The sequence below is a fragment of the Oncorhynchus mykiss genome, chromosome 16 (genome assembly GCF_013265735.2).
Source record: "Oncorhynchus mykiss isolate Arlee chromosome 16, USDA_OmykA_1.1, whole genome shotgun sequence".
Lineage (NCBI taxonomy): Eukaryota > Metazoa > Chordata > Actinopteri > Salmoniformes > Salmonidae > Oncorhynchus > Oncorhynchus mykiss.
Window position 1 is genome coordinate 57,634,120 of NC_048580.1, and position 15,708 is coordinate 57,649,827.

At 47.4% G+C, this 15,708-nt stretch overlaps 1 protein-coding gene across 1 annotated transcript in view; it reads left to right on the plus strand.

Annotated features, from left to right (window-relative positions):
* Positions 1–15,708, plus strand: part of LOC110492389 (cadherin-4) — a 542,831-nt gene that overhangs the window by 388,354 nt on the left and 138,769 nt on the right. Inside the window, exon 5 of the mRNA XM_021566660.2 lies at positions 3,063–3,275. Coding sequence (XP_021422335.2) covers positions 3,063–3,275 — 213 coding nt within the window. The remainder of the gene's footprint in view (positions 1–3,062; positions 3,276–15,708) is intronic.

A 15,708-nucleotide genomic window follows, 5' to 3' on the forward strand; every position in this document is an offset into this window, starting at 1 on the left:
TGTGAGCTAGAGAAGGGAAGAACATGTTGCAAGTCTGACACACCTGTGTGCGTGTGTGTGTGTGTGTGTGTGTGTGTGTGTGTGTGTGTGTGTGTGTGTGTGTGTGTGTGTGTGTGTGTGTGTGTGTGTGTGTGTGTGTGTGTGTGTGTGTGTGTGTGTGTGTGTGTGTGTGTGTGTGTGTGTGTGTGTGTGCGTGCGTGCGTGCGTGTGTGTGTGTGTGTGTGTTGTTTCTGAGTTATTTATCTCTCTCTCACTCTCACCCTCTCTCACATACACACACACACACACACACACACACACACACACACACACACACTTACTCACCCTGTTAGAATCTGCAGATGAAAGGATTTGGAACATGGACTTATTTAGACAGGGGGGGTCACACCTGCTTCTTAATATAACCACCCCCTACTTCAAACTTCCTCTTCCCATCATCCTAATACCCCCAGAACCTTCCTCCCTCCCCTACCTAGTCCCCCCACCATGGCAGTCTGAACTGGAGCAGCCTGCCCCTGCAGTCAGGCCCACTAAGCCCTCCTCCCGCTGAAGAAATATAATACATTTGTCCAGAACCAAATGCACATCTGTCTCCCCTTTCCATCTGATGAATCCAGTTTGGATCCATGTTCATAGCTGGCGAACACACACGTGTTTCACTTGGCACTGGTTGCCGGAGAGAGAGAGAGGTGTCCCCCTGAAAACACACCATATGGATCTGGTTCAGGTAACATGGCACATGATGACATATGATGACACATGTCACATGCGTGTTTGGAAGGGTAGACTGTGGAGGAGGAGGGTTGGATTAGAGGACTGGTGATTTCTCGATCGTGAAGCATCCTAGGCAGAGACACAGAGCTTGGGCTGTATGTAGGGCTGCAGCTCCACTAGTGGTAGAGGGATGAAGTGCACCAACTGTACTCATTCCCATGACGTTGATGTTGGATACAAGAATAATTATTAATGTCAGGCTGAAATCTAAATAGATGAGTCACCAAAGTAAGCATGGAATTTAAGATCTACTCCCACATCCTCATCTCCAGACAGATTGGACAGTGTTTATAATGTCAAACGTTCTAAACTCGAAATGGACAAAATATTTTTGAAAGCAATGACAGAGACAAAAAATGTCTCGCCTCTCTCTTTCCATCATGTTAACCACCAACCCTTTCCTTCCCTTCTCCCTCCTGCTCCCCTTCTTCTCACTCCTTTTCACCCCAAACCCTCATCCTCCTCCCTCTCGTGTTCCATGACATACCTGATGTTTAAAATGTGGAGCTGGATTGAAGAAACTGAACACTAAACGTTTACCCATGGGCATTGTCCCTCCCCTCTCCTTTCTCCTATTCCCCAAACACACAGCTTATACATGCCAACCCCTCCAACAGACAGGCTTCCTTTAATGCAGCTTGAAAAGCATTTCTCCTGGACCTCCATCTGATGAACTCAGCCTGAAAGCATTGTTTGCACTGGCAGGTACAGCCCACCTTGGGAGGCAACCAGACAGCGGGGCATACATACGGGGGGAGAGAGAAAATAACACGTGTTTTATAGACTGTGGAAAGTTCTACGAGGCGGTAATTAGAATAAACAGCTTGTGGTGCTCCAGAGCCCTCAACTCTCAATGTTGTACCCCTGTTCCTGCATACTTCCTGGGTTTCCCCTTGAATTTTAACTACCAGAAGGAATCTGCAAGGCCACACATTAGCAAGAAGTATAAAGAGCGAGGGAGGGAGGTAGTGAGGGGAGACGAGGTAAAATGAAATATCGGAATATGTATTAAAACACAAGGCTCTTTAAAAGTCCAAAGAAATGGTGATTGGACCTGTCTCTCTTATCCGAGGAGCGGAGTTTGTTCTCACATACGTGAGAGTGCACACACATGCAAGCAACGAGTCTCACCCGTTAAGCTGGAAATGTCTATCATTTGCTCCCTGCCCTGGAACAATGAGCAACATGAGAGCAGATGATTTGGTGAGACCTGGGGAGAGATAAGGCACACCTGGGGTACAGGGCGTTAGCAAGGCATTATCCTAGCCTGCTAGCACACTTAACCTGTCTCACACTCCATCCACCTAGCAGCATAGCACTCCCCAGCTTCTGATGAATAGTTATTATTGAGACAGGCTGTCAGGATCAGCCGACAGGGAGGAGAGGAAAAACAATAAGATGGCAAGAGAGAGATGGAAATGGAAAGATGGAGAGTTATGAAAAGCCAGTTTGAGAGGGGGAAGAGCTAGAGGGCTGAGTGATTTGGTGAGATGATGATTCTGACTGAACTGTGTATACTTTGTGTTATAACCCAGAGGTTTGTCAGTTTACACTGAAGACAAGAGGTGCATACTGCACGTTTTCTCCATGTTAATAGCAGAGTTACCATATCCCCTGGACTTACAGGATACAGTGTGTTCCTCCTAGCATAGCCTTGTATTATTCATGTGGATTCCGATTCATACAGGACACGACCCTGAGAAGCTACAAGACTGGTTTTCGTCATACAGCAGCCCCCAGATACACATACATGAATGTTGACGTGACTTATGTCAGCTTGTTACGGGCTTGTCGGATATTTGATTAGATATCGAACCAAGAAAATGCGCAAATGTGCGACTTATCTAACTTTATACTTGACCCTGGAAAATGTGTTTATTAGATGCACCCAGAGTTTTGAATTGATTCAAATGTTGAATAAATTAAATACTGCATTTACGTTGTATTTACTTTGTAATTTTGTATCTCAACAGCTGCTTATACTCTGCCAATGCAATTCAAACTTTGCTGATACTGCATCGCACTTGATTGCACCCCACCAAACCCCCCTCGCTGATTACAATCAAGACATCCTTAACAACAAGACTAATGAGTATATATTTATCACATAAGGGAGTGAAGGATCTTTGTAGCCATCGTTTTCCTGATGAGAACACTAGCCTGTGGATAGAGAATGACTCAGTGTCCCTGGCCGTGCTGGGGGAATAGGGGTGTAAATCACACAGGCACATTTTATCACATAGCAACCCGCTCAACTGTATCTTTGTCCTTTTTGTCATGTCTTTCAGGTCACAGAGGAAGAGGGAAAAGGAGGGGAGAGGAAGGAGAAAGAGGAGGTCAAAGCACCACCAGAGTTCCAGGCTCCACCCACTGTCATCATGTTTCCCAGGCAACAGGAGATAAGCTCCAAGGGGCTGCGGAGACAGAAGAGGGACTGGGTGATTCCACCAGTCAACGTGCCTGAAAACTCCAGGGGGCCCTTCCCACAAATGCTTGTCAGTGTAAGTAACCTTTCTGATTGGTTAACTCCCAAAGTTAGACAGGAAATACTCAGGACTCTAACCCTTTTTTAAAGCCCTAACAATAAATGGTTCCTTGTATGGCAATTGTTCTTTTAGCTACTGTATAACACCTCATGCACCTCAATACTTTGGATTGCACACTAAAGCCACACCTGTAATTGAAATGACGCTGTTAGTATATCAGTCCTTGGGTGGTCAAAACCATTTAAGAAGCAATGACCACTAAATGTTTTCATGAGTGATGAAAGTGTATGATAAAAAGCCCTACAGGAGAAATAAAGATAAGTTTATCACAACTGGTTTGTGCCTACTTCCTCTCTGTAACGCTCGTCGTGGGTGGAAGAAGAGGAGGACCAATGCGCAGCGTGGGAAGTGTTCATATTCTTTAATGAAACAACTGGAAAACACTGGAAAAGAAAAAAAAAGACAAACAAACAGTCCTTTGAAGAAAAACACAGAACAGAAAATAATCACCCACAAAAACAGGTGGGAAAAGGCTACCTAAGTATGATTCTGAATCAGAGACAACGAACAACACCTGCCTCTGATTGAGAACCATACCAGGCCAAACACAAAACCACAACGTAGAAAAAAGAACATAGACTACCCACCCAACTCACGCCCTGACCATACAAAACAAAGACATAACAAAAAGAACTAAGGTCAGAACGTGACCGTACCCCCCTCCCCCCCAAAGGTGCGGACTCCGGCCGCAAAACCTGAACCTATAGGGGAGGGTCTGGGTGGGCGTCTGTCCGCGGTGGCGGCTCTGGCGCGGGACGTGGACCCCACTCCACCCTAGTCTTTGCCCGCTTCTTTCCCTGCCTCAGTGGCGCCTTTAGAGTGGCGACCCCCGCCGCCGACCTCGGACTGGGGACCTTCAGCGGGCCCTGAATGGACGGGAGATTCCGGCAGCACCAGACAGGCGGGAGACTCCGGCAACGCCGGAGTGAAGGGCGATTCCGGCAGCGCCTGGGTGGAGGGCGATTCCGGCAGCGCCGGAGTGAAGGGCGGCTCTGGCAGCTCCTGACTGAAAGACAGCTCTGGCAGCTCCTGACTGGCGGGCGGCTCTGGCAGCTCCTGACAGACGGGTGGCTCTGGCAGCTCAGGACTGGCGGATGGCTCTGGCAGCTCAGGACAGACGGGCGGCTCTGGCAGCTCAGGACAGACGGGCGGCTCTGGCAGCTCAGGACAGATGGGCGACTCTGGCATCTCAGGACATACGGGAGACTGGCAGCTCCGGACAGGAGGGAGCACCTGGAGGAAGGAGACGGAGAGACAGCCTGGTGCGTGGGGCTGCCACTGGAGGCCTGGTGCGTGGAGGAGGCACCTGATAGACCGTGGAGGCGCACTGGAGGTCTCGAGCACCGAGCCTGCACAACCCTACCTGGCTGGATACTCCCCGTCGCCAGGCCAGTGCGGCGAGGTGGAACAGACCGCACTGGGCTGTGCTGGCGAACCGGGGACACCGTGCGTAGGGCTGGTGCCATGTACCCCGGCCCAAGGAGACGCACTGGAGACCAGATGCGCTGAGCCGGCTTCATGGCACCTGGCTCAATGCCCACTCTAGCCCGGGTAACATGGTGCCTGCCCGGTCCACCTCTCTCCACGGTAAGCATGGGGAGTTGGCTCAGGTCTTCTACCTGACTTAGCCACACTCCCCATGTGCCCCCTTCCCAAGACATTTTTGGTGCTGCCTCTCGTCCCAGCCGCGCTGCCGTACTGCCTCCTCATACCACCGCCACTCAGCTTTCGCTGCCTCCAGCCCAGCCTGTGCCCAGGGTCCTTCTCCGTCCCGAATCTCCTCCCATATCCATGAGTCCCGAGATTTCTGCTGTTGCCCGATACCACGCTGCTTGGTCCTTTTTTGGTGGATGATTCTGTAACGCTTGTCGTGGGTGGAAGAAGAGGAGGACCAATGCGCAGCGTGGTAAGTGTTCATATTCTTTAATGAAACAACTGAACACTGGGGGAAGAAAAAAAAAACGACAAACGAACAGTCCTGTACGGTGAAGAAAAACACAGAACAGAAAATAATCACCCAACAAACACAGGTGGGAAAAGGCTACCTAAGTATGATTCTCAATCAGAGACAACGAACGACACCTGCCTCTGATTGAGAACCATACCAGGCCAAACACAAAACCACAACATAGAAAAAAGAACATATACTACCCACCCAACTCACGCCCTGACCATGCTAAAACAAAGACATAACAAAAAGAATGTGACTTTCATAATTGAATAAGAATTGTGCCGCCATGTTGTAGACCATGTCATTATGTTGAACAAGCTGTCCTCGATAGGATTGGGTAATGATGCATAATTATATCAATGACAGAACTCAGGCCATCATGTTAGATGGGGTCAAATCTGAGTTCCTTGAGTTAAATAAAGAGGTGCCCCAAGGTTTGATACTCGGCTCACTACTGTTTACAATCTATATAAATAACATTGGTAATGCTGTATAAAAAATAAAAATAATAATACATTTGAATGCAGATGATACCGTGTTGTTTTCCATTGCTCCATCTGTTGGCCAAGTCTTTTCACATTTGAAGTCTGATTTTCAAGCACTACAGACGTCAATATTGGATCTAAAGTTAGTGCTAAATGCAAACAAAACAAAATGCATGCTTTGTTCTAGGTCAGGTCCCATAACCCAGACTGAAATATATTTGTAATGACTGGTGTGAACGGTATAAAAATTAAGCAAGTTCTTTCCTACACATATCTTGGTATCTGGCTTGATGACAAACTGTAATTTAAAAAACATGTCATTAATCTGGTGAAGAATTTGAAGTTTAAGGTTGGTTTCTTTTACAGAAACAAATGCATGTCTGGCTTTTTTTAATAGGAAGGAAATTGTCCAGGACACTTTTGTCTATTTTAGATTATGGGGATATGACCTATATGCATGCAGCAGCATCTACACTTCAACCACTAGATGCTGTTTTCCATTGTGCCCTTAGGTTTATTACTGGTGATGGTTATAGAACTCACCATTGTGTTTTGTATCAAAAAGTGGTCTTGTGTTTATCTACAAAACACTTCCAAATGGCCAAACCCGGTCTCAGGTTTGGATAACACTGGAGGTCACTTCAGTCTCCACAGAGTTGGGTAAAGATGCTTTTAGTCTTTTTGCACCCTTTATGTGGAACAACACAGAGCCCTCTGAAATGAGATGTTCTGGTCCCCCTTGGACTCTGAACTCAGAGTCATGATCGAGACCTCTATTGTCACGTTTCTTCAAAATCGAACCCAGAAGCAGACCAGGACAAGGAGAGTAGGAAGAAGGTGAGTATTTATTTACAAGTGAAAGTGAATGGTTAGATATATCCAGGTGGCGTAGCGGGCAGCAGTGGTGAGTTGATGGGAGTAAATAGGTGTATCCAATGGGGAAGCGGAATCCTCCGACGACCAGGCGGGAATGGGGTAAATGATCCGGGTGAGTAACTGAAGACAAAACAAACGGAGGTAAGTTTAAGGCAAGCAATACGTAACAAACAACAAAACAAATTCTATCCAACTTGAGGCTGAAACTCTGGCACAACATACTGTTCATGGCTAACGATCCGGCAGGGAATGGATGTCAGGTCCGGGCTTAAGAAGAGGAGAGATGATGATCAGGACCAGGTGTGCAGATAGCTGATGGGATACAGGTGCGGGTAATCAGAACTCCCAACTGGCTACATTGCCCGGCAACCAGACAGGGTGCGTTCCAGGACGCCGGAAAAAAAACACTCCAGGACAGAACACAGGCAAAAACAGACTCAGGAAACGGGATTCGTGACAGTACCCCCCCTCAGACGAACGCCACCGGGCGGACTACCCGGAGCGCCAGGGTGGAGGCGGTAAAAGTCACGAAGCAGGTCATCGTCAAGGATCTGACGCCGAGGAATCCAACTCCTCTCCTCAGGACCATATCCTTCCCAATCCACTAAATACTGGAACCCTCGACCCCGCCGTCTGGAGTCCATGATGCGGCGCACCGTGTAGACAAGACCACCTCCGATCATCCGAGGAGGAGGAGGACGAGGAGGAGGGGGCAACAGAGGACTGAGGAGAACCGGCTTGAGGCAGGAGACATGAAAGGTGGGATGTACTCTTAGTGTAGCAGGCAACTTGAGTCGGACCACAACAGGATTAATGATCTTCTCCACTACAAACGGACCAATGAACTTCGGTGACAGTTTCCTCGACTCAGTCCGTAGAGGAAGATCCCGTGAAGCCAACCAAACCCTATCTCCAACGGTATAAGCGGGGGCAGGAATACGGCGACGATTTGCCTGGATCTGATACCGGTCAGAAACCTTAAGGAGGGCCTTCCTGGCCCGATGCCAGGTGCGGTGGCAACGACGAATGTGGGTCTGGACAGAAGGAACCGAGAGATCCCGCTCCTGAGAAGGAAACAAGGGAGGTTGGTAACCGTACAGGCACTGAAAGGGAGACATCCCAGTGGCAGATGAAGGGAGAGTATTATGACCATACTCGACCCAGGGTAATTGAGAGGACCAAGAGGTGGGATCAGAGGAAACAAGACAGCGCAGCGTGGACTCCATCTTCTGGTTGGCTCTCTCCGCCTGACCATTAGATTGGGGGTGAAATCCAGATGTGAGACTGACTGTAGCTCCAATGGCCAAACAGAAGGATTTCCAGACAGCAGAGGTAAACTGAGGACCACGGTCAGAAACAATGTCACAGGGCAACCCGTGGACCCTGAACACCTCCCTAACCAGGATCTCGGACGTCTCAGTGGCAGAAGGCAGCTTGGAGAGGGGAACAAAGTGGGCAAACTTGCTGAATCTATCCACAATGGTCAGAATAACCGTGTTACCAACAGAAGAGGGCAACCCCGTGACAAAATCCAGGGCCAGATGCGACCAAGGTCGCCGGGGAATAGGTAGGGGGTGAAGAAGCCCAGAGCTGGCCCGATTGGTACTCTTATTCTGCGCACAAACAGGACAAGCGGCAACAAACCTCCGGGTATCTTCTCCCATGGAAGGCCACCAAAATCGTCTGCGCAATAACGCCATAGTCCGAGCAACACCAGGGTGACAAGCTATCTTGCTGGCGTGGGACCACTGAAGGACAGCAGAACGAACCGACTCAGGCACGAACAACCGACCGGGTGGACCGTTATCGGGCCCGGGCTGTGTCCGAAGAGCCGCCATCACCTCCTCCTCAATCCTCCATGTAACGGCCCCCACGACAACGTTCTGGGGAAGAATCGTCTCAGTCTTGGCCCCACTCTCCTCCGTCTTGGAGAACATCCGGGACAGGGCGTCCGCCTTCCTCTTCTTCGACCCAGGTCGGAACTTCAGGGAAAAATTGAAGCGTCCAAAAAACAAAGCCCACCGGGCCTGACGGGAGTTGAGACGTTTAGCCGATTGCACGTAAGCCAGATTCTTGTGATCAGTCCAGACCACAAACGGTTGCTCCGCTCCCTCCAACCAGTGACGCCACTCCACCAAGGCAAGCTTCACAGCGAGAAGCTCCCGGTTACCCACATCGTAGTTTCTTTCAGCTGGAGAAAGACGACAAGAGTAGAAGGCGCAGGGATGGAGTTTACCGTCAGTGGAGCTACGCTGGGACAGGATGGCGCCCACACCCACATCAGACGCATCCACCTCCACAACGAACTGACGGGAAGTGTCAGGTTGAGAGAGAATCGGGGCGTTGGTGAATCGGCTCTTCAAATCTAGAAATGCTCGGTCTGCCTCAGGAGACCAGCAGAACTTTCTGGTGCAAGACGTCAGTACAGTTAAAGGGGCGGCCACCCGGCTGTAATCACGGATAAACCTCCGATAAAAATTTGCAAACCCCAGGAATCTCTGGAGCTGCAATCTCGTACCGGGCTGGACCCAATCCCGAAGCACCCGAACCTTCTCTTGGTCCATCTTGATCTCTCCCCTGGAGATGATGTACCCGAGGAAGGACGTCGTGTGGGCGTGAAAATCGCACTTCTCAGCCTTCACGAACAGACGGTTCTCCAATAACCGCTGCAGGACCTGCTTGACATGCTGAACGTGGCTAGAAAGCTCCTTCGAGAAGATGAGGATATCATCCAGGTAAACGAACACAAAAATACCAATCATATCTCTCAGAACGTCATTCACCATACTTTGGAACACAGCAGGAGCGTTGGTACCTTGGGTTCATGGAAGGAAACCGCATCAGACACGGCAGGTGAGATGGGTGAAACAGGTGGTGAATGAATCGCCAGCAAACTGAGCTGATCCTGGATTTGTGTCAAGCTAGCAACGTAGCATCCTCCGACGACCAGGTGGGAATGGGGTAAATGATCCGGGTGAGTAACTGACGACAAAACAAACGGAGGTAAGTTTAAGGCAAGTAATACGTAACAAACAACAAAACAAATTCTATCCAACTTGAGGCTGAAACTCTGGTACAACATACTGTTCATGGCTAACGATCCGGCAGGGAATGGATGTCAGGTCCGGGCTTAAGAAGAGGAGAGATGATGATCAGGACCAGGTGTGCAGATAGCTGATGGGATACAGGTGCGGGTAATCAGAACTCCCAACTGGCTACATTGCCCGGAACCAGACAGGGTGCCTTCCAGGACGCCGGAAAAAACACTCCAGGACAGAACACAGGCAAAAACAGACTCAGGAAACGGGATTCGTGACACTATTTTCATAAAGGTGTCTGTTTTTCGTAATATGTTTTGTCATTTTGTATATTGTATATTGTATGTGTTTGATGTATTTATGCAGGGCTCATCTGTAAAAGAGATCATAGTCTCAGTATGACATCCCTGTCAAAATAAAGGTCAAATAAAACATTTATAAAATAATAATAATTGCACTGCCCCTTTTACAATGTAATTTGCCACAGAAGTGTAAGTAAAAACCTTGGTCTGGATCCTGGTATAAAGGGAAGTCTTGAGTGACATTAAGTAAGACAACGTCCCTACAGTGTATCTTCAGCTCACCAAACCAGGGCAAGAGTTCATCCCTCAAGGTGTAACATAGGGCCATGGTTTTGGGGCATTTACAAACCACAGATATATAGCATGTTGTTTTTAACTGCTAAGATATGATACGCTTGTTCAGATAGAACCACCCCCGCAATTATGTGTTCTCATGGTCTAAACCATGCACATATCTTTCATTCGTCTGTGTCCTGTGGACTGGCGATAAATATGCTCTGATCCACAAGTCTGCTGCCTGCACTATGCTTGATCATTATTCAACGGAGCTCCGCTCATTTAGTATTCAAGATACGGCAGCAGGGAATAACACAAGTGACTACCATCGCAACAAATTACATTTCAGCAAAACTGCTAGTTTTCAAAAGTATGGAAAATAAACAGAAACACAGAGGGGGTTGGGGGTTGAGATTGTAAAAGCTGCACGGAAAAGAAAAGAACATGATTAAATAAATGCTTGTGTAAATGCGTTGTTGTGCCGAGCACTGCATAGTGCAGAGTCTTTCAAATTCAGAGGTTCGGAAGGTGAAAAACCTATGGATCCCAGGCCTATAATGTGTGCCATAGTTAATCAAAAAACATCCCGCCCAATGAACGAAACCCTACTGTTTTTTTAATCTCTCTCTCTCTCTCTCTCTCTCTCTCTCTCTCTCTCTCTCTCTCTCTCTCTCTCTCTCGCTCTCTCTCTCTCTCTCTCTCTCTCTCTCTCTCTCTCTCTCTCTCTCTCTCTCTCTCTCTCTCTCTCTCTCTCTCTCTCTCTCTCTCTCTCTCTATCTCTCTCTCTCTCTCTCTCTCTCTCTCTCTCTCTCTCTCTCTCTCTCTCTCTCTCTCTCTCTCTATCTCTCTCTCTCTCGCTCTCTCTCTCTCTCTCTCTCTCTCTCGCTCTCGCTCTCGCTCTCGCTCTCTCTCTCTCTCTCTCTCTCTCTCTCTCTCTCTCTCTCTCTTGATCTGAAATATCTAGCCATCAGCTTTTCTCCCTGTTTACAGAACCCTCACATCTGTTGTTTGGATTTAAATTGTGCAGAAGAAGCATTTTTCCTTTTCTTTTTCATAGTTTTCCAACCTGTTTTCATCCCCTCCCAAGGGAAGGCCTGCGGAGCCACTTGAAGGAATCCACACAAAAAGACAAGTCTGGGAATGAAAGGAGGAGGAGATAAGTTTCTCTCCCTTTGTTAGAGAGCAGATGGGAGGAGTATATACAGATCTGGCGTGTGTCCTGTCTCTCCCTGGCAGGGTCTGTCCTCGTCAGGGCCCCGAGCCCCCACTGCAACGAGACAGCTCTCCTGGGTCGAGGGGTCAGTAAAAACCAGAGAGCTGAGGAGGGAAGGGGGGAGGAATGGAGGAGAGGCATTCAAAGGAGTGTTTGGAAACATTAGCGTGCAGCAAACACAATCCACTGCCTGTGCTGTAAATAGGAGTTGGTGGAGGGCTGAGAGTACACAGTTAGGAGCAGAAGAGAAGTGATGCGTGCTGAGGCCTCCACCGGATTCCTATAGGCTCCTGTCTCTCTCTTTAATAATGACTGGAGGGAAGTCGGGGCCATCCTGAGACTTAGCTCCACGTACCGAGGAGAGATTTTAACAAGGCACCAGATAGCTTTTTGTCGCTATCCTTGTTTTTGCTTTGTGTGTTTGTGCTATTGTTTTGAGGCAATTGGCTGGTCAACATGTGAGGCAGATCATGTTTAACAATTCCCATTGGTAGACAATCTAGTAGTGTGCATTTCAATGTTCACACTTTTATTTGTCGCTATTGAGATCAGTGAAGATTTAGAGTACATTGCTAGCTGGAGAAAATACTGTATAAGTCAAGGCATATGTTTATTTTTAATTGCTTTAGAGAAGTCTTACTACTTCACAACTTAACCATATCATAAAAAGCATTGTATGAGTCCCGTTGCTGTAGATGATGCCTGTATGTCAGCACGGTCAGTGTGTGTGCGTATCTGTTTTAGAATATGGCACAGAAGAGGGAGAGAGAGAGGAACACAGGGAGGAGAGAGATAGAGTCCAACAGAAGAACGGAGAAGAGCAATAATATAGGAGACAGACAGACGGACAGAGACATAGCTTTCAGATTGTATGTGGAGAGAAGAATGTTTCTGTGACACCATTCTGCAGAGCTCTGCCATTTGTGGGTCTCTGAAACCTATACCTTTCTCTCTTCCTTCTCCCTCTCACCCTCTCACTCCCTCTCTGTCTACCTCCCTACCTCACCATTACTCAGTGCTCTGTGTGGCGTGGCTGTGAGGCTGACAGTATGATGCCTACCTTGTCTAATGGTCTGTGAAGCCAATCCAATCCTTAATGGCCTGTTCTGTCATCCGCCGCCCAACTGAATGACATCCCAGAGACGCTCTGGTCCCACCCTCACTCTCCCCTTCTCTCCCCTGCCTGGCAGAGGGGCCGTCAGCGGGACAGACAGGGTGACAGCAGCCCTCACTTCCCCTCCGCCAGACCAGGCTCTGTCACTTTGATCAGGCCACCGCTGCAAGGGACAGGTTTGGTAACAAGGCTGCGGCCACTACCCAGGAGTCTTCCCCAGGCCCCTGTCAGTGGGATTGTGACTGTGGGAAGTGTTGATTAGGTGAGTGAGGTGCTTGTTGACACACCGAACAGTGCCCAGACTTGTTGTACTCCATGACCAGGGAAGTGTAAGCGAACTCGGAGAGACTGCTATGGGCCCAGTGCAGAGAGTACTGCTACTGTATCCAGGTCCTTAGCCTCAACCTAGCATGTGTTTATCAATGCTTATTGCCATCAGTCCTACTGTACTGTACAAAGCCCTACAGCCTTTAGTGTGTCTGTATCATCACATATAGCCTTGAACACTTCAGTGCTCAAATATCTGGGCCTATAGGCTGTAGTCTCTAGTTCGACTGTACGAAGAACCTTAGCCTTTATATTGACTGGCTACCGGGCCCTCATGCCAGCAGCTTTGTTTGAGGCTGTATTCAAAGTTCCCACTGAAGTATCTTTCCAGCACTACTCCTCTCTAGAGCAGATGGAGCTGAACGCACAACTTTAACAAGCTGCAAGAAGAAAGACCAACATAGAGACATGCATGGCAATGATAACATGAGAGCCTTTCTTGAAGAAGAAGAAAAAAGCAAGAAAGTGAATCGGGGGGGGGCCAGAAAAGAAGGAAATTATGAAGCGGGAAGGAGTAATTCCTCACAATGTACTGGTGTCCTTTGTCGTTTTCCTTCTACTCCAGCCAAACAGCCATCAATAGCATATATTGATTTTGCAACTCTCCATTGATCTCCTGCGGCAGAGAGGCATCGATATCTCCTGCTCGGGTAAATAAAGACTCAACCTGGCCCCCCCAATCACAACCAAACAGCATCAGCAAAAAGCCAACGACACCTGTGATGAAAGAATACGCTTAACCAGAGGACACATGTATAATACTGTATGTACCAACAGGCAATTTGTTTCGTATCTCACAGCGGAAGCTGTGTGGTTTGGGGCATGAAGAATAGCATGTTTACTGTCTATATGGGTAAGATAATGATGGGAATGGGATACCTGGAAGGGGCTTCCTCAGTGCTGCTTGTTAAGCTTTTCCTTCAGTGGGTTAAATCAGTGTCACACAAAAGGTTTCTTGGTAGTTTTAAACAAATCTACTTTGAAAAAAAATATACACCTCACACACATGGTTATAGTTAAAAAAAGATTAAATGTATTCAATATTACAATTTAAATACATCACAGAAGACTGAAATATAACAAAACCATTTGACATAGAAACACCAGATTTTTGGCTCTTGTTTTTAAATAATGTTTATTAACTATGATGTGAAAATTATTCATAATATTCCACCCATGAGACACTAGGCCATTTGACTGCAGGAAAGGGCTATGGAGGATTACAGGTTTTTTCAATTGCTAAAATGCTTTGGTCAAAACTAAAGTCACATTGGCAAAACTCTTCACACAGTCAGCGAAACAGAAGTGTATACAGACCAAACTTTGAATAATTTTTCATTGCTTTCACACAAAATGCTTTCAATGACCACATTCTCCGAAATCCCTGAACTCTTTTCTCATTCATACTCCACCACCTACAAAACGATATATTTGCAGCACATGTTTTCAAATGCTAACACAGTTTCCAAAACTGAATGATGGAAAATGTTTTGCATTTCTGCAGTAACCAGATTGAAACATATAGAAAATCTCAGCAGAAAATGTAATTATTCCAAACACAGCTGATTGCAATTTCAGCTGACAGCTTACCCAAGTGTCCTGTTTTTAGTCTCGTTACCAAACAGACAAAAGAGGACGGCTTCGGAATGATTTAGTTTGGAAACATGGATCAAGGAAAACAGGTTGGTGGGGAAAGAAGAATGGCAGGGAGAGGGAGATTGCGTGGAGATAAAATGAAAGAAAGACCAAGAGCGGTGATCTCTGATGAGATAAGGGCCACAATTATTGACCATGTTGTAAACAATGGTCTCTCTTTGAGAGAGGCCGGTTTAGGTGTGCAACCAAATCTGCAGCGTCTGACTCTCCGTATCTCCAGCTCGCCTAGCATAGCAGCAACTACGGAATTTGCTCCCTGACTCATCTAGTGCTACTCATTGGACCCTATGATCACTCGAATACATATGCCTCTCCCTAATGTCAATATGCCTTGTCTATTGCTGTTTTGGTTAGTGATTGTCTTATTTCACTGTAGAGCCCGTAGTCCACCCACCACACATGCGGTGACCTCACCTGGCATAACTGGTGCCTCGAGAGACAAAACCTCTCTCATCGTCACTCGATGCCTACATTTACTTGACTGTACTCACATCCTACCATACCCTTGTCTGTACGTTATGCCTTGAATCTATTCTTCTGCGCCCAGAAATCTGCTCCTTTTACTCTCTGTTCCGAACGCGCTAGACAACCAGTTCTTATAGCCTTTACCTTTAGCCGTACCCTTATCCTACTCCTCCTCTGTTCCTCTTGTGATGTAGAGGTTAACCCAGGCCCTGCAGCCCACAGCACCACAACAATTCCCCAGGCGCTCTCATTTGTTGACTTCTGTAACCTTAAAAGCCTTGGTTTCATGCATGTTAACATTAGAAGCCTCCACCCTAAGTTTGTTTTATTCACTGCTTTAGCACACTCCGCCAACCCTGATGTCCTAGCCGTGTCTGAATCATGGCTTAGGAAGGCCACCAAAAATCCTGAAATTTCCATCCCTAACTATAACATCTTCTGACAAGATAGAACTTTCTACAAAATAGCCTGCAGAGTTCTGTTATACTATCAAGGTCTGTACCCAAACAATTCGAGCTTCTACTTTTAGAAATCCATCTTTCCAGAAACAAGTCATTCACCGTTGCCACTTGTTATATTCCCCCTTCAAGCCCCAGCTGTGCCCTGGACACCATATGGGAATTGATTGCCCCCCATCTATCTTCAGAGTTCGTGCTGTTAGGTGGCCTAAACTGGGATATTCTTA